We start from the raw sequence: 21866 nt of genomic DNA on the forward strand, positions 1-21866 counted from the left end.
CTGAGGCTGGCTTTGAACTAGAAATCCTCCTGCCTCAGGCTCCCAAGCCATTGGGATTACAGGTGTGCACCACTGTGCCTGGCAAGATTATAAATTTAATGAGTGATCCTTGATTGAATCTTGGCCCCTCTTTCTCACACACACACACACAAAATTGGAAACAGATGAATATTGAGTCAGCACCTCTCTAATTTTTAAAAAATATTTTTAGTTGTAGATATTCACAATATTTTGTTTATTTAGTTTTTTTATGTGGTGCCAGAGATTGAACCCAGTGCCTCACATGTGCTAGGCAAGCACTCTACTACTGAGCCACAACCCCAGGCCATCCTATTTTATCATATAAATGAATCTCTTGGGAATCTTGTTAAAATTAATTTCTAATTCAGTGGATCTGGAGTAGGACCTGAGATTTCACATTTCTAATAAGCTCCCATGTGATACCACTGCTGATCATATATAATATTACATTCCTTGGGTGTGATAAAAGCATGGTGGTCCTGTAAGAGAATACCCTTGTTCTTAGGAAATGCACACTGAATGTCATGATGCTTACAAGTGATTTTCACATGGTTTGACAGAAAAAAATTACATGCATGTGTGCTTATGTATATGTGGGGGTGTAGAGAAGAAGCAAATTATGCGGGTTAAGATTGACAATTCTAGGGCTGGGGATGTGGCTCAAGTGGTAGCGCGCTCGCCTAGCATGCGTGCGACCCGGGTTCGATCCTCAGCAGCACCACATACCAACAAAGATGTTGTGTCCGCCGAGAACTAAGAAAAAATAAGTAAATGTTAAAATTCTCTCTCTCTCTCTCTCTCTCTGTCCCCCCCCCATTAAAAAAAAAAAAAAGATTGACAATTCTAATTGACTTGGGTCTTTTCTAAATGTTTTCAAAGGAATGAAGACATTGAGCTGATTCTCTCAGAAAATAGTTTTTCAAGTCCTCAGATGCTGCGATCCCGATATTTAATGTACCCTGGCTGGCAAGTATCATTACGAAGTAGCTAAAATTTCTTTGGAAGCCTAACAATCTGTTTATTTACAGAAAAAAAAGAGAGAAAAAAATGAACATATCAGATATGCTGTACACAAGTGATACATATTTATTGGAATGGTCTGCCATGTCCCAGATAGTGTTCTTGCTGAGAGCCCAATATTTCATGTCTTGAGATCTAAACTGGAAGCCTTCCTAGATATTGAGATTTAAGGCACCTATCTTGCAGGCATCAAGCATAACAGGATTCTGTATTTCTTCTGGCCACTAGTAAGGGTGAGGTGACTGGCATGGAACATTACAACTTCCCAGGTGAGAGAATCTCTCCTGAGAGTAAGTCAGTCAGTCCTCTACTTCCCAGCTGACAGGTAGGTTCCCTACTGATGAGGCCAGAGCTTGTTTTCTACAAACTATATGTCAGCCTGAGAACCTCTGCAGAGGGGAAAGGAGGGAAGAGAGTGTACAAAGTCCACCATAATCATAGTAATACCAACATAACGTGAGAACTCACTGTGAGTGCTAGGCCTTGTTCTAAGACTGCACTTTCCAATGTGGCCACCACTAGCTATGTGACTATTTAATGTAATACAAATATAAATGAATAAAAATCGAAATTTATAATTCAGTCTTTTAGTCACACAATCACATTTCAAGTGTGCCAAAGCTGCCTGTGGTTAGAAGCTATCATATGGGACATTGTGGATCCAGAACATTTCCATTATTCCAGAAAGCTCTGTTGGGCAGTGCTGCTCTGAAAACTTTGCCTGTGTTGTGTCATTTAACCTTTACACCAAACCTACAAAATGGATTCCATTATTTTCCACATTTTATAGGTATAGACAACAAGGAACAAAATGACTTATTTAAAAGTTATAGTTAGTAAATAACAGAGTTGGATTGCAAACCCAGGTTGTCTGGCTTCCAAGCCTTGTGCTATACCTGTTCCTATACAGAATGGGCAGTTCATTTATGCTCTATTGAAAGTTTGGGGAAGACAATGTTAGAGCTTTGTCTGGTTTATCTTTGTTATCTTTACTCACTTTTCCCAGGCCCTCAATTGTTTGTACTAAAACTGATTGTACTGTGCTACAAAGAAAAAAAAGTGTGTGGGGGGGGTGCAGCTCGGCCTGGTGGCACATACCAGTGATCCCAGTGACTCAGGAGGCTAGAGTAAGAGGATTGTAAGTTTGAGGCCAGCCTCAGCAATTTAGCAAAATGCTGAACAGCTTAGTGAGATTGTCACAAAATAAAAAGGGCTAGTAGTAGAGAATCCCTGGGTTCAATCCCCAGTACTACAAAATAAAAATAATAATAATAGGCTAGCATGGTGGTGCACAGGAGGATCACAAGTTCAAAGCCAGCCTTATCAACTTAGCGAGGCCCTGAACAACTCAGCAAGATCCTTTCTGTAAATATAATATAAAAAAAATGGGCTGGGGATGTGACTCAGTGGCTAAGGGCCTCTGGGTTCAATTCATGATAACAAACAATAATAATAATTATTTTTTTAAATAAGGTAACTCATATGGTAACTATACAAATAAAGGTAATATAGTTATCTAAATATGATACGATACGATAGATGAGGAGAAAGTATTTGCATTATATGTAGCAAAGGTATAATACAATATTTGGGAAACTTGGTTAGATGTTTAGAAAAGGACCAGGAAGGGTAGCACACACCTATAATCCCAGCAACTCCAGAGGCTGGGGCTGGAGAATCACAAGTTCAAGGCCAGCCTTACCAATTTAGCAAGGCTGTAGGGCATTTAATGAGAACCTGTCTTAAAATAAAAAAATAAGAAGGGTTGGGGGTGTAGCTCATTGGGAGAGTGCCCCTCGGTTCAATCCAGTTCCAAAAAACAAAACAAAACAAAAAAGACCCCAGGTCATATAGATGAGAACAGTTCACTTAAGAGCAAGTGTAAATAGCAATCATGGAAACAGAATTCAATGTCAATAACATTCAGAAATGTTAAATGGTATATAGTATATAACAACACTCAGAGACCCAAGTACTTGTACTCAATTTTGATTGACACTAAATTCAATCAAAAATACTTATAATACTTATTATAATATTCATCTCCTGAGAAATTGTTGTGAAACTAGTATACTTGCCTGCTGCTGGGGGTGGTATAAATTTTTACTCATGCACCCTTTGCTGGAGTGATTCCAGTCATGGGGATTCATTTCAAGGAAATAATTCAAAAGAAGGACTAACAATTCCTCAACTGTGGAAGCAAGTAATGAGTACATAAGGCCTCATTATACTACCATAGTTCTACCTTTTTTTGTGTTTGACATTTTCCATATTAGAAAGTTAAGGTTTTTTAATACTGTGGATATGACCACATATTCGTAAAAAAAAAAAAAAGCTACATACCAGCCCTTTTTAGTTTTTGAGAGCGGATCTCTCTAAATTACCTGGAGTGTCCTCAAATTTTTAATCCTCTGGTCCCAGCCTCCCCAGTAGCTGGGATTATAGGTGTGGGACACCATACCCAGATGAATCTGTGACAGGCACTGTGTCTGCTGAACTGAGAAAATAGAGCAGAGATGCTCCAGCCTGTCATTTCCTTTTAGAGAAAATATTAATCCACATGTGCAGTCTGTTAAGCTGCCCGCAAGAAGATGGTAGGGCATGGTTAGAGCCCTGCAGGGGCTGGGGGAGGATTTAAACAATTAAACATTTAAACAATTGTTTTATATTTAGAATGGCATACAAGTAAAGGAGAATTAAATATTATAGGATAAATGATATACAGTTTATCCCAAAGTAGTATATAACAACACTCAGAGACCCAAGTACTTGTACTTAAATTTTTCTTAAACATTTAAAGGTATGAAGGTAAATTCAATTCTGGATCAGTCTTCCCACTGATGGTTCAGATCTGCGTATGGTTTGGCCGTCCCTTGGAGAAAACTCGCTTTGTGGCCAAGTGTAAAGGTGAGCCTTGGCTGGGACATCTCCCAGACCCTGGTGAAAAGAGTACCCCAGACTGTCCTGCTTCCTCGCACCATTTCAGTATCCTATGTGCTGTCTTTTCACATTTGTGACCAAAAGCAGCAGAGGGATTTGAGGACTCAGGAATCCCCTATTTCTGATCTTGTGATGCCATAAAATTTGATCTCCACTCCATTGGAAAAGTTTTCCCATCCTTGGAAATAGTGGCAGAGCCCGAGGAAAAAGAGGGTGGGGATAGAAGCTATGAAACCTAGACCTGGAATAGGGTCCTCCCCAGTTCCTAACTCTCCCAGATGTGCCACCCTGGACTTAGCCTCTGCACCTGGTGGTGACCCTGTCCTCTTCCTCCACCAGCAATTCAGTCCTCCATCAAGCCAAGTCCCTTCTCTGGAAACATCTACCACATCCTGGGCAAAGTGAAGTTTTCAGGTAACTGGGGGGTTAAATTTGGGAACCCTACATCATGAAGTGCTTACAGCTTGTGACAAGAGTTCATAGCCTCTGCTGGTATACTGTAGACCACTGATGCCTCTCCAAATCTCTAGCACCCTCTTCTGGGCCTCCTACCATCAGAGTGCTTTTCCCCAAGGACCCACTTTCCTTAGATTCTCTTGCACCACAGTGGAGTTTCACCCTCATCATCTAGGATCACCCCTGGATGACTTGCTCAGTCCTCTCCTCACAGTTCCTTGATTTCCTTGTTGTAAAGACTCACACCCCACCATGGCGTCCTCCTAGACATGTTACCAAGAGCTGCCCAAAGTTGATCTCTCTGGCTCCCAACCTGTGTATGACCAAAGTCTTTGAGCCTTCTAACTTGCCTTCTCCTTCCTTCTGTTTGGCAGGCCCGTTCTTCAGCCTTAGACCCCTGCCCTTGTGACCTCAAAGTCAAACCTGGAATGGGGGCCAGATAAGGTCTCAGAACTAGGAGTTGGGCCTGGTGCGGTGGTGCACACCTAGAATCCCAGCAGCTCTGGAGGCTGAGCCAGGAGGACCACAAGTTCAAAGCCAGCCTTAGTAAAAGCAAGTCGCTAAGCAACTCATTGAGACCCTGCTCTAAATAAAATATAAGATAGGGCTGGGGATGTGGCTTAGTGATCAAGTAACCCTGAGTTCAATCCCCAGTACCAAAAAAAAAAAAAAAAAACCTAGTAGTTGAGGAAGGGGAGAATATACCAGGTTAAAGGCACAGTATTTGCTGTAGCCTAGAGGCAAAAAAAAAAAAAAAAAAAAGGAGCATTTTAGGAACCAAAAGGGGTTTACTGTGGTTGGAGCCTGAGAGAAGGGAGTTGGGGAGGGTTTCTGCTAAAGTGCCTGTAGCTGTTATGACAGAAAAATCCCAACTCAAGCCAGGCATGATAACGCATGCCTGCATTTCCAGGTTCTTGGGAGGCTGAGGCAGGAGGAATGATCCTCAGCAACTTAGTGAGACCCCGTCTCAAAAAAAAAAATAAAACGTGTTGGAGATTTAGCTCAGTGTTAGAGCACTTGCGAAGCATATGCAAGGCTATGGGTTCAATCTTCAGTACCACAAAAAAAAAAGAAAAGAAAAAGAAAAGCCCCAGCCCCCAACTCAACTAGCATTTGTTGGCTGTTTAGCAAGAAGTCAAGAGGCTGACTAGCAGAACAAAGCCACTGAGGCCAGGTAATGTGTGTCTGTGTGTTCATCCATTCTTGTAAGTACTGCACTAATCAGTTGTGCCCCCAGAGCTCCTCTTTCTCCATTTTAAAAATCTTATTTATTTATTTATTTATTTGTTTGTTTGTTTGTTTATTTTATATGTAGATGGATAGTCTGCCTTTATTTTATTTATTTATTTTCTAGAGAGAGAGAATTTTTAATATTTATTTTTTAGTTTTTGGCAGATACAACATCTTTGTTTGTATGTGGTGCTGAGGATCGAACCCGGGCCACATACAGCTTGAGCCACATCCCCAGCCCTTATTTATTTTTTAATATTTATTTTTTAGTTGTAGTTGGACACAGTACCTTTAATTGATTTATTTTTATGTGGTGCTGAGGATCAAACCCAGGGCCTCACATGTGCTAGGTGAGCGCTCTTTTACTGAGCCACAACCCTAGCCCTTTATTTATTTATTTTTATGTGGTACTGAGGATTGAACCTGGTGTTTCACATGCTCTAGGCAAGTGCTCTATCACTGAGCTTATAGTCCCATCCCCTCTTTCTTCTTTGCTTAACATGTCAACTTGTCCTAAGGTTCCTGGCCCTCATGGTTGCCAGGTAGTGCTACAGGCCTAGGTGTCAGCCAGATACTGTATCCAGCAAATAGAGGCTGGCTCTTCCTATGGTTATCCCTCTACCCCCACAGCAGTACAGGGGATCAACCCAGGGTCTCATATATACTCCATAAGCATTTTACTATTAAGCTACACCCCCAGCTATTTTTTTATTGAGATGAGATCTCATTAAGTTGCTGAGATTGGCCTTGAATTTGTGATCTTTCTGCCTCAACCTCCTGAGTAGCTGGGATTACAGGCATGCCCTACCATGCCCAGCTCTTGTGGATATCTTTGTCAATGCAGACATCTCTCCTCTTACTGTCTTTCAAGGGCTTCAGGTGAAGAGTCAGTCTTCTCTTCTTATCTAAAAACCTTTTTTCCTCTTATATTACCCTTCCTGATTAATAGTATCCATCTAATCACCCAAATCAACCATGCCTGAACTTTCTTTTGCTTCTTCCTCTCTTACTGCATCTTTTCTAACTTGACAGCAGTCACATCAGTTCTCCCTTCTGTACTTTCTTAGGAATCTGTTCCAACCATCTGCATTGTTAGTCTTAGTATAGCCTTATCCTTTCAGAGTAGCATCTCAGGGACAAACCTATATTCTCCTTGCAGACTCTGAAAGGACCATGGAGGTCTGCCACAACACTCTGGCCAACTCCCTGAGCATCGTGCCAGTTTTAGATGGACCCACACCACCTCCTGACTCAAGAAGTACACCTCAAGACAGCAATGGGCAACAAGAGTGCTACCTGGTGTTCATTGGCTGCTCCCTGAAGGAAGATAGTCTCAAGGACTGGCTACGGCAGTCAGCTAAGCAGGTGACTACCAAAGTGCAGATAGACCTGTCACAAATGTGCCCAGCACACACTTCAGGTTGCTAATGGCCCTGACAAGCCCCTCATCTACCTCCTCACTGGTCCAAACCCCCATGGGCTCAGCCAACACTTTTTAAAAATATATCTATTTATTTTTTAATTGTAGTTGGACACAATACCTTTATTTTACTTATTTTTATGTGGTGCTGAGGATCGAACCCAGGGACTCGAACGTACTAGGTGAGCACTCTACTATTGAGCCACAACCCCAGCCCTCAGCCAGCACTTCTAAAGACACTTTGAGAGTAGGAGGAAGTCCCTTGGGACAAACTCTAGGCAGACATAGTATGTCATCTGTTTTGAATCCAGGTTCTCTGCAGGCTTTGAATGCTAAACCTCTCAGCATAGCCTCAGAGGTTTGGCTAACCCTAGTATAGAGTTGGCTGAGGCTTGGGTCTTTTGTTGATGGTCAGTTGGGACCAGTCTTTATATTGAGGCTTAGCCCACCTAGGTAAACTCTTTTAAATGGTGCTTAACTGTGGGACTTGAACTGTGCCTTTGTCAGCACTTCTGTCATTGGTGGGGCTTAGGGATGAGAACCTGAAAAGAGGCAGGACCAGGCCCATTTGCTAAACTACTAGACTACCTGCTGTTTTTTTGCCCACTGCCTTGCAGGGATCTGGTGGGAAAGTAGGTCTCCTTTGGAGTTAGGTAGGCAGGATATTGTGCACAAGCTGGAACAGCTTATATGCTTTTCCCTCTGCTGAGAACTTCATTATGTAACTGATCCCCCAGAGCACTGAGACCTCACCATGCTCCATCAGTCCATCAGCTTGGTTATAGTTTGTCTCCTCCCTACATTTCTTCACAGAAGCCTCAGAGAAAAGCTCTGAAGACCAGGGGAATGCTGACTCAGCAGGAGATCAGGAACATCCATGTGAGTGTCCTGTGTTGACCTCCCCTATGGGCCCAAGGTGGTCCTCCTGGGTTTGCATAGCTCTTATCTTCTGGGTCTTTGAGTGAGGGGCTATTTGTAAGGCATGCTGGAAGTGTTGCTTCTCTCAGGCCACAGAACAAAGAAATCCAGCCTTGCATCCTTAGAGATGGGCAACCTCGGGCATGACCTCGGCATAAGATCAAGGAGATCCAGTTCTTGTGGGAGTAGTAGGTCATGGAGGACCTGGACTTGTCACCTTCTTCAAACATCTGCTTCTATTCAAGATGAACCTCAGAGAAACCAACTAGGGCCCAGAAAAAAAACTTTCTAGATCCAGTGCTGCTCGTGGGATGGTAATGGATTCCCTTGATGAGCCTTCCCCTGCAAAACTCCAAGCCGATCTCTGGCCTCTGCCCCAGGCCCTGTGGCTACTGGGGCCTTTTCTCCCAGGGATTTAGTGGGAAAATGTCAAAAGAAACAGAGAGTCTAGGCCCTAGGATGGGCTGTGTTACCAGTCTCAGTAATGAACTGGTAGATCAGGAGAGTTTTCTCCTGATCCTCATCTATGAGCAGGGGACCGGTATCAATCATGGCCTGAAGGTTGCTGGGGGAATAAATTCCCTGCTCACCTAACAGAAGAATAGACTATTTTACTGGGATAATGACCTGTTTGTTTTTAATGAATGATAGAAACTGGTCAGATAATTCTAACAGGATTCTTTTTTCCAACAGGTAAAGCGCCACCTGGACCCACTACCTGCAGGCTATTTTTACAATGGCACTCAGTTTGTTAACTTCTTTGGTGACAAGACCGATTTTCACCCACGTATCCTTAGGAGCAGCTCGATTTCTGAGTAGAAACTGAGGCAGTCTGGGAGATGCAATCCTGTCTGTAAAGCAGGTGTCTGCTAGGGCCAGCACAGCCAAGCCCCTGGAGCAGTCAGGGTTCTGCAGTATCAGGGACTGGGGAAATAGGAGCAAACTAAAGGATTACACTTTTCATTTTGACCTTTTAAAGCTGTCAAAATTGGATTTGTCAGCTGGATGCTCTGGCATGAGTCTGTAGTATCAGCTACTTAGGAGACTGAGGGGTGGGAGGATTACCTGAGACCAGGCTGGGCAGTATATAGAGACCCTGTCTCAAAGGGGAACAACAACAATAATAACAAAAGTTTAATTTGTCCTTTATTGAGTGATTTTTCAAGTTACCCTATGGGGTATAGTTTGAATGGAGCTGTAGTGACACCCTGAGTTTTGTAGTCACACAGTCATGATTTATAAGTTGTAAACAGCCTGATAATAATAGTTAGTCTCTGAAAGATAAGCAGAGTAAACTGTGAGACTGGGGATCCACTGTGTGCTAATGAAGCTGCATTCTGGGATCTCATAAAGGCCCTGTGCCAATACCTGTCACGATTTTTGTAGGTGTGATGCTTCCTGTCAGTTACCTCAGTGTCCCCTTCCTCACCTGCTTCCTTGGGGCCAGAAAGGTTTCCATATCCTCCAGGCTCAGGGCTCTCTTCCTTAACTAGTTACCAGTCATGGACCAGTTCATGAATGACTATGTAGAAGAAGCAAACCGGGAAATTGAGAGGTACAACCGGGAGCTGGAGCAGCAGGAGTACCATGACCTCTTTGAGCAGAAGTCCTAGAGGAAGTTGGGTCCATATACCCACCAGAGATGGACAAATGGGGTGTCTAACCCCAGCTCTCCCAGGCACCCTCCTGGAGGGGCTGTCTTTGTCCTCCTTGACTTTTGCGTGCTGCTGGAGTACATGTTGTCATTTTTCTCTCTACAGCGCTGAAAGGCATCACCTGCACCACTGATTGGGGGGTGGGGGTGGGGATCCTCAAGGATGAGCAGACAGGACTGCCCATTGTGTGCAGCTGTCAGTCCAGGCCCTCTGGGTCTCTGGTAACAGTAGATTTTTTGAGCTGCTGAGGTACCATGTGAAGGGAGAAGCATTTGCATTGCACAAAGGAACTGCCAGGACTCAGAAGGAACCCTGGCTGCCCCATCATGGCAGTGCCTGGGGAATAAGACCACTCCAGGCCTCAGGCCTCAGATACTACCCCAGGACCCTCATCCCCAATGGGGCTTGCTGCTTCTGCTTAGGGCCTTTCATTAAAGGATCTGGCCCTATTGGCCCTAGGTCTGGTCTGTGGGGGAGCAGCACAAGCCCTGCCCAAGCCAACCCATAGAGCCAGCTAAGATCCACAGCATGTTCGAAAATGAGGGGATTTCCCTTGTGGACTAAACTGAGAAAAAGGCATGTTTTCTAGAAGTGTGTGGCTCTTCAGTTGACATCAGCAGTCCCCTTGTGATTCACTCTGAGCTCTCCTGAGGTATCACTTGTGTCCCAAATTCAGGGACAAGACCAAACATGTGGCCCAAGGCCTATTGACACTGGTTTTCTATCAAGGGGAGCATCCTGCAAGTAGTTAGTCTTAGGCTCAGGGAAGGTCTGCTTTTCAAACACAAACTTCAGAAAATTCATGCCCTCACCCCCCAACCATTGTTTCTTAACCCTGGGTTTTCTTGGCTCCAATGGATCAGAAATGTCAAAAGAATTCTAATATGCAAGTTAGAATTCCTTCCAGTGGCTTTGTTTTCAGATGGACCATAAAGCAAAGGGGAATTAAATTGTGTTCATGTCTGACCTTCATAGTTAGTGTGGAGATCACAGGCACTGATATTTAGGTGATATCTATTAGGATTTCAGCACCTCAGCTGCCTAGGTTGTAAATGTTTTCTGAATTTCATGTTCTTTTGCATGCCTTAGAAAGAAGCACATAGGTGAAACCAGCATAGTTTCCTGTAATGTAGAGGGGGTTTTGGGAAAGACCCTTGTTGCAGAGGATGGAGCCAGGATGGAGCACATGGAGTCTGTGTGCATAGTCACACAGCATCCTGCAATGCAAGTAACAAAGCAGTTATCAAGGGCTCGTCAGTAAAATATACGTGTATTTGAGAAAAACAATTTATGCTTGAAATCAAATGAATAAAATTACAAATACCATTGAATGAGAAATCTTGCATTAAGAAAGGCTCCTGAAATTCAGATCCATGTGCTTCAGTCCTAGCTCCAAAAGCCACTGGTGACAAGGGCTTCTCTGTGGAGCCCAAGTCTGGGAGCCCTGACTTCTGGCTGGCCAGAGTTCAGGGCCACAAATGGCCTGCCTCTGCTTCAAAATCAATAACATAGATCTTAAGTGCAATTGATTAATAAGCAATGAGTTACTGTAGCTTCCTTTAGCTCTACCGAGCTCTTTTTAAAAACTCAAACTTGAGCAGCCTTAGAAAAGGGAAGGGGGTGGGGGGGGACACAGGCCATTTCATTTCCTCCAGGGGGTTGCTGTGAAGTTTTCAGTAGAAGCTCTAGATGTAGGAGCATGAGCCATTTCCTGGCTGCCCTGGCCTGGCAGTCTGGCTGCTGCACAAGAGTTTTTAAAGGGGGGTCGGAGCCCACCCATGAAAGTGGGCCTCCCACCACGTGGGGCTACACTACATGGTGATCTTGATTTCTGACCATTGTCCATAGAAATGCTCTCTCACCAACCTGCCCCACTGTCCCCACTCCTCTCTTTGTAGAGGAAAAACTGTGATTACCTCAACATGAATACGAAACTGTGATTGAAAAAAGGCAAAATGTTAAGAAGTATCAAAGCCAAAATGGCAAAACTGGCTGAGGCCTATACAGACACTCCCCAGCCTGCTCGGGAGTGTGAAAGGGCACCGTGGTGAAAGGGCATTCCTGGGCACACTTGCTGTGCTCCTGGTGAAGGGCACAGTAGCAGCACACTGTGAGCTCTTTGAGGACTGGGGCTGGGAGCATGCAAGCCTCTCTCGTTCTGACTGTAGAGTTTAATATCCACTTTATCCTGTGGGTCAGGGAGCAGGGTCGTAGGCTGTTTCCAGAGAAAAGGCCATGACACTGTGTTTTTATCTTAGAAGTGGATACCAGGGACCCAGCAAAGATAGGGGGTTCATTTCCCAGGGACAGGCAGAAGTCCTCCAGGGGCTTACATGCTTTTTGCCAACTTTCCTGTTAGCAGCTTCAGTTTTATATCACCAGAGTGAGTGGAATAATGGTGAAATCACTGAAGTTATGGTTTATTTTCCTTTTTTGGGGGGGGGGGCCATTTCTCTTTCTCTCTAATTGAAAGGAGGAGGCAGAAATTGGAGAAGATGGATCACCCTAGGAGGGGGCAACAGGCAAGAAGTTTAGTTTGCCCTGCTGATCCCTGAGGCTCTCGGATCTGAAGCCTGGACACTGGCCCTTCAGGTGTGATACAAAGTTCCCTCCTAAATTCTATTAGGATTTTGGAGAATTTTTGCACAGTAATAAGCTCTGGGTTGCTCTTTGGGCTTCTCAAAAGGGAAAAGTTCAACTCAAAAGATTGTAAACTATGAAGTATTCCAGCCATGTTGCTGACTAGTTGGATAGATGTACCTCAAAAAGTAGGTGAGAAATGGCTTTCTCAGTGTCCACTAATGACATAAGAGCTCACTTACGTGCCAAAATTCACTTTTATACTAGTTTTTCAGTGCTTTAATATTTGTAACTTAAATTTTAAAACTCATATTTACAAACACTACTGTAACTTCAGTGAAACTGAATTGTGTGATTGAAGCTTTTTGCTTATTATAATATTTATTACACTACTTAATTCAGTAAATATATAAAGTAGTCTTCAATTTATTTTTATATTATTTTACATGTTTTTACCTGCAATTGTGTATGTGAATTTACCTTGGTAATTAAGATGTAATGCTAAAGACCAATAAACTATCATTGAACAAGCAAGGCTTCCCATTATTGCCTAGCATGTAGACTATCTCGAGGTGTCCCTGGGATAATATGGAGAAGGGACACCTCTAGGGCCTGGGGACTTTCCATCAGCCTGGCTGGGACTCCTCTTTGCTGGGGGGCTCACTTTTCTCTCTTCAGTCCTCAGATACTCATGGAGGACAGAATTCATACAAAGAAACCACCCTGGTTTGTAGGGTGGGCATTTGGAGAACCCCAAAAGCTGGATAGGGGCTCAGGAAAACCTACTGAGCCCAGAGAAAGCCTTCTCACCTCTGCCTGATAATGCCTCACCTTCCATTTTTTAGTGGTTATTTTTTTGGTTTTTTCCTTTCTTTTGGGGGGTGCTGGGGATGGAACCCAGGGCCTCACATATGCTAGACAAGAGCTGTATCACTGAGCTGCACCCCCAACCCCTTGCCCTGTCTTTGCCCCAGCTCTGGGTAGAGCCCCAGCTCTGGCAGGGCTGTGTGGACTCATTTCTGCTCAGTAAAAGCTCTGTGAGGTGGCCCCTTGGTTCCACTTAAATGTGGTGGCTAAGGCACAAATGGGTCCACTAACTAGCACAGGTGGCAGAGCCTCTGTTCTTGCCCATGTTGAGTCAGAGAGCCCTTGCAGTGCTTAGATCTGAAGCAGAGTCTTGGAATCTCAAGTTCTCAGAAGTTGGCTGAAGCCCTCAGAGCATTAGCAGAAGAAATACAAATGCAGGAACTGTTTGAGGGCATCCCAGGTTCCTCTCACCAGGCATCCACTGCAGGTGGTTCAGACCTCCCTCGGTTTACCCCCCACCCCCACAGGATCCAATGCCTGTGGGGGAAAGGGCTGATCTGGGAGGACACCCACCCCAGGCAGCCTAGTCCATAAAGAGCCTGTTTCCTGTCATACACATGCTGGCCCAGGGCAAGGGGAAGTGCCCCATGGACAGATTTGGTTGCTGGCCCAAAGAGGAAGGTGCAGCCTCCACGGGTGTCTTCCTGAAACAGTTGGGATGATGGTAGAAGTTATCTGAGATCAGTTAGACATGTACAAATCAAATGCAATACTGCACGGGAGGGGTCTGATAGAGAAGGTCTGTGACAGCACCATCACCCTCCCCAAATCCCTTTCCCCTAGAGCCTCCTGCCTCCCATTCTGCAGAATGCAGGCTTGAGCTCCTGTGCTTTCACTTCTGCCCAACCTCCAGGGCCTGGAAATTAACCTTAAGAATTGCCAGGGAATTGTCAGGGGAGATGCTAAATGTCGAAGGGCTTCCTGGCCTGGGTCATCTTTGAGAGTCAGGGAAACTTTTGAGTGTCAGAAAAGGGATAGTGAAGGGGGGGGCCCTTCAGTGGGGACAGAGGACAACTGAAACGTGAGGGCTGTTTGACAGTAGAATGGAGACCCAGAAGCCGGAATCCTGGTGGTACAGACTTGTGTGATTTAGAGCAGAATTTCATGTGGAGCAGTTGATAATTGACAGGGCTCTCTGAAGAGCACAGAGAAATAGTGATATACTAATTTCTATCACACACTCTAGGGGACAATCAGGCCCAGACAAAACATAACCATATGCCCTACTTCCAGTCCATGACAAAAAGGAATAACTTGATTACCACTAACAGAGTCCAAAATAAAACCAGCTTCAAGTTCATCTGGACCTGAGAGCTCAGATGGTATCAGGGTCCTCACTTCATCCTTGGTGGCCTCACTCTCCCCTATCAATGGCATCTTCTGTGTCACCAATAGCCTCAACACTCCAGAGGCAAGACCCCTCCTCCAGAGGCATTCACAAAGTCTGGGGTCCTATTCCCAACCCTGATCCCTCCCAATGCACAGGAAAAATGGAATAGTCTAGTTAGGCATGATGGTGTATACCTGTAATTTCAGCAACTCTGGAGGCTGAGGCAGAAGGACTACAAGTTTGAGGCTAGCTCAGCAACTAGCAAGACTGTCTCCAAATAAAAAGGGCTAAGGTAATTGAATCCCTTGGATTCAATTCCCCAGTATCAAAAATAAATAAATAAAATTAAAAATGGAAAATTTTGTGGGTGAGATACTGGGGATGAAACTCAGGGGCACTCCACTGCTAAGCTATACCCCAGTTCTTTTTCTTTGTTTATTCTGTGGTACTGGAGAGTGAACCCAGGGGTATTCTATCATCAAGCTTCATCCTCAGCCCTTTTAAAAAATTTCTTGCCTGGCATGGTGGTACATGCTTGTAATCCAGTGATCAAGAAAGCTGAGGCAGGAGGATTGCCAGCCTCAGCAATTTTGTGAGACCCTGTCTCAAAAAGTGCTGGGGATATAGCTCAGTGGTAAAGTGCTCTTGGTTCAATCCCCAGGACCAAAAAAAAGTAACCCCCTCAAAAAACAAAATTGGGGCTGGGGTTGTGGCTCAGAGGTAGAACACTCGCCTAGCATACATGAGGCACTGGGTTTGATCCTCAGCACTGTTAGGCTCGAATTTGGGACCCCCAAAGACCACCAGAGACCAAGATCAATGTAAGCAGCAAAGAGGTATTTATTGCGAGCTAGCTCAGATGCTGAGGTCCTGAGCCCAGCGTTTGCAGCAGTTTTATACAGATGCTATGATGTATGGGAAGGCAGGGACTTCACATACATCATAGCATCTCTTAGCAAATCATCACACACTGCGGGAAAATCATAAAACAACTCTAAAACATGATTAGCACATTCACTGGCGGGAACAAGTTGGGTAAGGGTGATTGATTAGTACAAGAGGGGGATTCATTTGACCTGATTGGTTTAAGCCTCGAGGAGAGTGTGAGCTGAACTACATGGTTTCCCAACAAGTTATCAAGCGCCATAAACTACTGGGGGAGTCATTTGGCATCCCAGGTATTTTCCCTGTCTCAGGCTGATTGATAGTTGCTAGGGGGTTGCTATGGGTCCTCACCTAGCCTGACTGAGTCAGGGATACCTGGTGCAGCAGATCTCTCCTGTTATTTGTAGACAAACAACTCAGCAGGGTGGGTATGTGCCTAGGAGTGCTCTGTGGGTCTTTCCAAGCACTACAAAAATATAAAATATCGTATTCACTTATAACTAAAAAATAAATATTTTTTTAAATTTTTTTTTTTAGTTTTCAATGGACCTTTATTTATTTTTTGATACATGGTGCTGAGATTCGAACCCAGTGCCTCACACATGCTAGGCAAGCACTCTGCCACTGAGCCACCACTCCAGCCCAAATAAATATATTTTTAAAAAATTAAATTTTGAGGCAAGATCTCACTAAGTTGCCTAGGCTGGTCTCAAACATTGGATCCTCCTACTTCAGCCTCCTGAGTAGCTGAGATTACAAGCATGGGCCACCATGCCTAATATGAGCTTTCTTTTACTTAATAAAAAGATTTTCAAGCCTGGGCATGTTGGTGCACACCTATAATCCCAGCAGCTGGGGAATACAGGAAAGAGGAAACTTGAATTCAAAGCCAGCCTCAGGGCTGGGGTTGTGGCTCAGTAGTAGAGCGCTTGCCTAGCATGTGTGAAGCACTGGGTTCCATTTTCAGCACCACATAAAAAAATAAAGTTTAAAAAAAGCTGGGCTGGGGATGTGGCTCAAGCGGTAACGCGTTCGCCTGGCATGCGCGGGGCGCTGGGTTCAATCCTCACTACCACATAAAAATAAAATAAAGATGTTGTGTTCACTGAAAACTGAAAAATAAATATTAAAAAATTCTATTAAAAAAAAAAAAGCCAGCCTCAGCAAAAATGAGGAGCTAAGCAACTCAGTGAGACCCTTTTTCTAAATAAAATACAAAATAGGGCTGGGGATGTGGCTCAGTGATCTAGTGCCCTGAGTTCAATCCCTGGTACCCACTGAGGAAAAAAAAAAAAAAGATTTTCTTCCTGAGGCAGGAAGATCAGAATGATTATGTGGCCAACCTTGGAAACTTAGATAGAGCCTTTCTCAAAATAAAAAATAAAAGGGCTGCACATGTTGTTTAGTGGTAGTAACCAGGTACCCTCCTGGTTTCAATTCCCAGTATCATAATAAATAAATAAATCAGTAGAAAAGAAGAAAAGTCATGTAGACTAATGCAGGGGATGGGCTACTGCTCAGCGATGAAGGTGGTAAGTGTTAGACCAGGACGCAAGAAAAGACCACTGACTCCAATTAAAATCAAATTAAAGCAAGCTTATTATTTCGACCCGCCGGGCCGCCTCTCCCTCCCAAAACGGCAGGAACAAGACAGCCCCCCACCTTTCCTACAGCCCAGCTTTATAGCCCAGAAAGTTACACAAAAGGGGTGTTACAGATAACAGGACTCTGACAAGCATCACACTAATGGTAGTTTACACATTTTTTTTTTTTTTTTTTGCTGGCCCCAACATCAGAATTTATGAGGACCATTAGAGCCTCAGAGAGGATGGCCAGGGAAGGCCAATATTTATGAGGTGTCACAAAAGTTTCAGAGAGGGTTGCTATCTGGTCAGAGAGCCAGGCATGGGTGAGTTCAAGACACGGGCAGGCATTTCAAGCAGGTTCAGAATTTTCAGTAATTTATAGTAAAGCCGAAATTATCTTTTCATGGCTTTGTGGCAAGATGGCTCCCAATTTTAATAAAAGATCAGGTTGGGTCTATCAGTAAGAAGAGGACCAACCAGGGAGCCATTTTTAAGGAACAAGTGCCAAGACAAAGTGACTAAGTAGACAAGAACCAAGGAGATGACCCGGAGGTAAAAGTGGAAAAAGCCCAAGTGGAAAAAAACTCAATGATTTGAAACAATTCCAAAAACTTTTTGTTTCATTCTCTAAAAATTTGAAGAAAAATAAATTTGTTTATCCACAAATTATTCCTTTTTTTCTCAGGCCTCTGCACTGCAAAACTGGTCAGCTAAAATTTACATGAGAGTAAATTTTATGTCAAGGTAATAAATAACTACAAATCTGAACACACACAAAGAATTACTAATCAAATACAGTATGAATATATTTCTACTTTATTCTACAATGACTACTGCTTTTCCTGCACCAATAAAGAAGTTTAATTTTTTCCTCTCCTGGTTTCACATTTAATTTTTTATTTTATTTTAATATTTTTTAATAGTTATAAAAGGACAGCATGCCTTTATTTTGTCTATTTTTATGTGGTGCTAAAGATCAAACCCAGTGCCTTACACATGCCATGAAACCACTCTGCCACTGGGCCCCAGCCCTTCCTGGTTTCACATTCTTAAGAAACATCTTTACTCTGAAATTTCATGCCTGGATGAATGTACAAATAATAGAGAAATAAGGACAACAGGAAAAGGAAAGATGGCTTGATAAGAAAGATTATTTCAGTCTGAGACTAATATTTATGGAATTTTCTAGCTAAAAAGACTCCATTTCCTCCTCTTTGTTTTGTAAATGAAATAATCCCAGACCCAAAGAAGCAGAAGGTCTTACCTTGAGAGAGTTGCCCCAAGCAACAGCCCCTTGCAGCTCTGTGCACCCTGGAGCTGGCATTGGTGAGAAGGGGAATCTGGGTGGGGGCCTCAGGCAGCTCCAGCCTTGGTTGGTAAATTGGAGGCTCCTGGGCAAAACGGGGCCAGTCAGGTGAGCCATGGGTGAGGAGGATAATGTGGGGCACCGATTGGCCAAGGAGGGCAAGGATAACGAAGTGACAGGCCACCCAAAGAACTTAAGAGCCACCAGCTTCAGTTCCTCCAGTGGCAGATAATGGGATTTCAGTAAGAAAAGGCCTGGGGGTAGATTAAAGGTTGGGAAGTTTGGGCCTACCCTGTAGCATTTTTCCTGAGACCTGCTGGGTAAAAGTAGGTCAGGCTTTGGTCTAGTCTGTCCACCAGATATTTCTTGATTGAGAAGCTGGGCCATGGAGCTGGAACCCAGATCAGAAGGCAGAAAGGCAGAACTTTCCTGCCCAGTAGTCTACTGGCTAGATTGAATCAGTAAGCTGAGTCCTTAGACTCCTGCCCAGTGCTGAATTCTTAGATAGTATGAATTGGGGAAGGGATGTCATCCTGAGGGGAACAGAACCCTATTGGTTAAGAGAATGGAAGCCAGTGTGAGACTCTGCTCCCTTCTCCATCTGTCTGGGCTTTACCAATTTTGCCTAGTCTCATGCTGAGCTTCCATGGATCAAAAGTAAAAGCTGAAGGGATGGGGAAAAGCACTGGGGGAAGACAGTCTATTAAACAAGGAATTGGAGATGAACAGGATGCTAGCATGGTTGATGAGGTCCACTTGGACAACCAAGAAGTATCAGGATGTTGATTCAGTGGGCAGCTGAACCCAGCCCCTGGGCCTGTTACGTAGCTGGGTATGGAGCTTCCACAAATAAGTAACCATTAGAGATGACAAGACTATCCTCACACAGAAGGATAGTCTGGAACAGCATCTCTCCTCCCAGCAACAGCAGCATAGCCCATGAAGTTGCGGAGAAGGGCTGTGAGGGGCTGAGAACGTGTAACTCAGGGCAGTGGGAATCCCGGCGAAGAGCTGCTGCTTCAAGGCTTGCTCAGGGTCTTGAACAAGAACAGTAGGAGCCACCGAGATGGGACAGGCAGGAGGCAGAAATAAAAGGACTCAGGAAAGTCTGGGGTGAAAGGAAGGAATCAGGAGTATTTGCCTGGGGCACCTATTGGGCAAGGCTAGAAAGCCTGAGGGTGAGGGTAGAGGACAGAGAGGAAGTCATCTGGGAGCATCACTGGTTTGAAATGCCTCTGAAACCCATCCAAAGAGATGGCCTTCAAAATGGCCATAGGTTTATTGAGCACCTACTCTACCGGGTGTTGAACTGTTAAAGGACAAACAGGCCTACTCTCAGGGTGCTCATGTAGGGCTGGGGCAGTATAGTAAAAAGAAGGAACAACTCCAGACTTCGGGGCCATAAGGATCTATGAAAGAAAGGAAGCAGAAAACTAGACAGATCAGGGAAGGTCCCTAGGATCTGAAGGGTGAAATAAGCCATGGTAAGAGCCAGGGGACATGGATTATGGAGGCCTTGAGGCAGGTAGGAGCTAGTTGTGGTCCAAGAACCAGCCAGCAACCATTGCAGCTGCAGTGATGCACTCTTGGGGAAAGCAGGTGTACCGTTAACTAGGGAAATAGGCAGAGTCCAGGTTGTACAGTAGCCCCACCTCCATAGGTCACGCCATGCATTTCATTTGATTTGTATATTAGTTATCCGGGTAAGTCTAAGGTATGGGGCAAGCAGGCTATGGTGTGTGGAAGTCAGGAGCTTCTTGACAGGAGATAGGAAAATGGGTGCTAGCTAAGTGGGTGGAAAGGCATCAGAGATAGAGTAGCTAATGGTCAGTGGATGGGAGCAGGATGAAGGCACTAGCCAGAAGGCCACATAATGGCCAACCTGGAGGTGCAAGTGCACAAATTCAGTTTTTTGTTTTGTTTGTTTTGGTACTGGGGATTGAACTCAGGGACACTCGACTACTGAGCCACATTCTCAGCTCTATGCTTTTGCTAAGGCTGGTTTTGAACTTGTGATCCTTCTGTCTCAGCCTCCCAAGTCGCTGGGATTCCAGGTATGTGCCACCATGCCTGGCTGACAAATTCAGTTTTGAAGGTAGAGGCAACATTTCCTGTAGGATTCCATGTGGATGGATGGAGTGATTCTCAGGTCTAGTGCTCTAGACCTGGCTGGGTGCATGGTAGGTTCAAGGGTCCTATTCTACATGAATTTCATTTGATTTGCATATTAACTATCCAGATATTTATGGAGAATAGGGCAGGTAAGCTGTGGCACATGAAAGTCAGGAGCTGTGACAGGAGATAGAAATATGACAATCAGCTGTGGCTGGTAGACTGCCAAGGGTGAAGGGAATGTGAGCGGGCTCTCAGAGGCAGAGAAGAAAACACTGCACCCTGGTGCTGTTATGGGAGGGGCAAGGAAACTTAAGAAGGGTGACCTTGGAGAGCAGGTTACATTGTAAGGTGGTGCACTGAAATGTAGGGAAAGGGCTAACTGGAGAAGTTCGCTCTAAATTGTGGCTGAGGAATGGGTGCTAGCTGGAAAGGAAAGGAGTTCTAGGGAATGAGGTTTTTTTTGTTGTTGTTGTCCAGTAGGGGTGGAGGGGATTGAACACAAAGAATGTTTTTTTTTTTGTTTTGTTTTGTTTCTGTGGTGCTGAGATTGAACCCAAGGCCTCACATGCGCTAGGCAAGTGCTGCACTACATCCCCAGTCTCCCCACTTTAAAAAATTATTATTAATGGGAGACAAGGTCTTGCTAAATTGCCAAGGCTGGCCTGGAATTTACTGGTGACTGGCACCTCCTACCCCAGCCTCTCAAGTAGCTGGGAATACAGGCACATGCCACCATGATCAGCATGTTTAGATATTTCAGTGGGATACTATACAGTTATTTCTCAACCTAGATTCTAATGGCAGGCAAACTAAGTGGTTTAAGAGGCAAATGGAAGGGCTGGGATTATAGCTCAGGGGTAGAGTGCTTTTTTTGCATGTGTAAGATCCTGAGTTCGATCCCCAGCACCCCATAAAAATAAAAATATTGTGTCCATCTACAACTAAAAAAGATATTTTTTTTAAAAAGAGGCAAATGGAGCCAGGTATAGTGGCAAACACCTATAATCTCAGCAATTCAGGAGCCTGAGGCAGAAGGATCACAAGTTCAAAGCCAGTCTCAGCAACTTATGCACGTCCTAAGCAACCTAGAAGACCCTGTCTCAAACTAAAAAAATAAAAAGGACTAGGGATGTGGCTTAGTGATTAAGATATGCCTGAATTCAATCCCTGGTACTAAACAAGAGGCAAATGGAACTGGAGGCTTTGGAAAGAGTTAGGTACCTCATAAAATCCAGTGGTTCTACAGGGTTTTGCGTTCACAACCCAACGAATTTAGAGGCCCCAAGGAGAAAATGAGAGATGTCTGGATCTATGTCTGGGTCCCTTAGCCTACCTGCTGGTTTAAAGGACCCAGTGGGGGCATAGGTATGGAGGCCTAGGCATCTGTATTTGCTCACAGTCTCGGATCCAGGCAGAGGGGAGGTAGGTGTGAGAACTAAAGGGAAAAAACTCTGATAGCAAGTAAGAGTCTGGAGGCAGTAGGGGCCAGAGCACAGGAAGCTGAAGCAGAAAGGGGTCAGTGTCACTTTCTCTAAAA

General features: G+C 44.4%; 1 protein-coding gene across 4 annotated transcripts in view; it reads left to right on the plus strand.

The window, feature by feature from the left end:
• The window catches only part of Dnaaf9 (dynein axonemal assembly factor 9), a 143900-nt gene extending 131126 nt beyond the window's left edge, over positions 1-12774 (plus strand). For all 4 annotated transcript variants that reach the window (XM_005320523.5, XM_078051495.1, XM_040276267.2 and 1 more), the window contains 7 exons: positions 901-987; positions 3842-3948; positions 4321-4395; positions 6827-7032; positions 7901-7966; positions 8699-8792; positions 9506-12774. In XM_005320523.5, coding sequence (XP_005320580.1) covers positions 901-987; positions 3842-3948; positions 4321-4395; positions 6827-7032; positions 7901-7966; positions 8699-8792; positions 9506-9618 — 748 coding nt within the window. In that variant the 3' untranslated portion in view covers positions 9619-12774. The remainder of the gene's footprint in view (positions 1-900; positions 988-3841; positions 3949-4320; positions 4396-6826; positions 7033-7900; positions 7967-8698; positions 8793-9505) is intronic.
• The last annotated feature ends 9092 nt before the right edge of the window (positions 12775-21866 follow it).

The sequence above is a fragment of the Ictidomys tridecemlineatus genome, chromosome 5 (genome assembly GCF_052094955.1).
Source record: "Ictidomys tridecemlineatus isolate mIctTri1 chromosome 5, mIctTri1.hap1, whole genome shotgun sequence".
NCBI lineage: Eukaryota > Metazoa > Chordata > Mammalia > Rodentia > Sciuridae > Ictidomys > Ictidomys tridecemlineatus.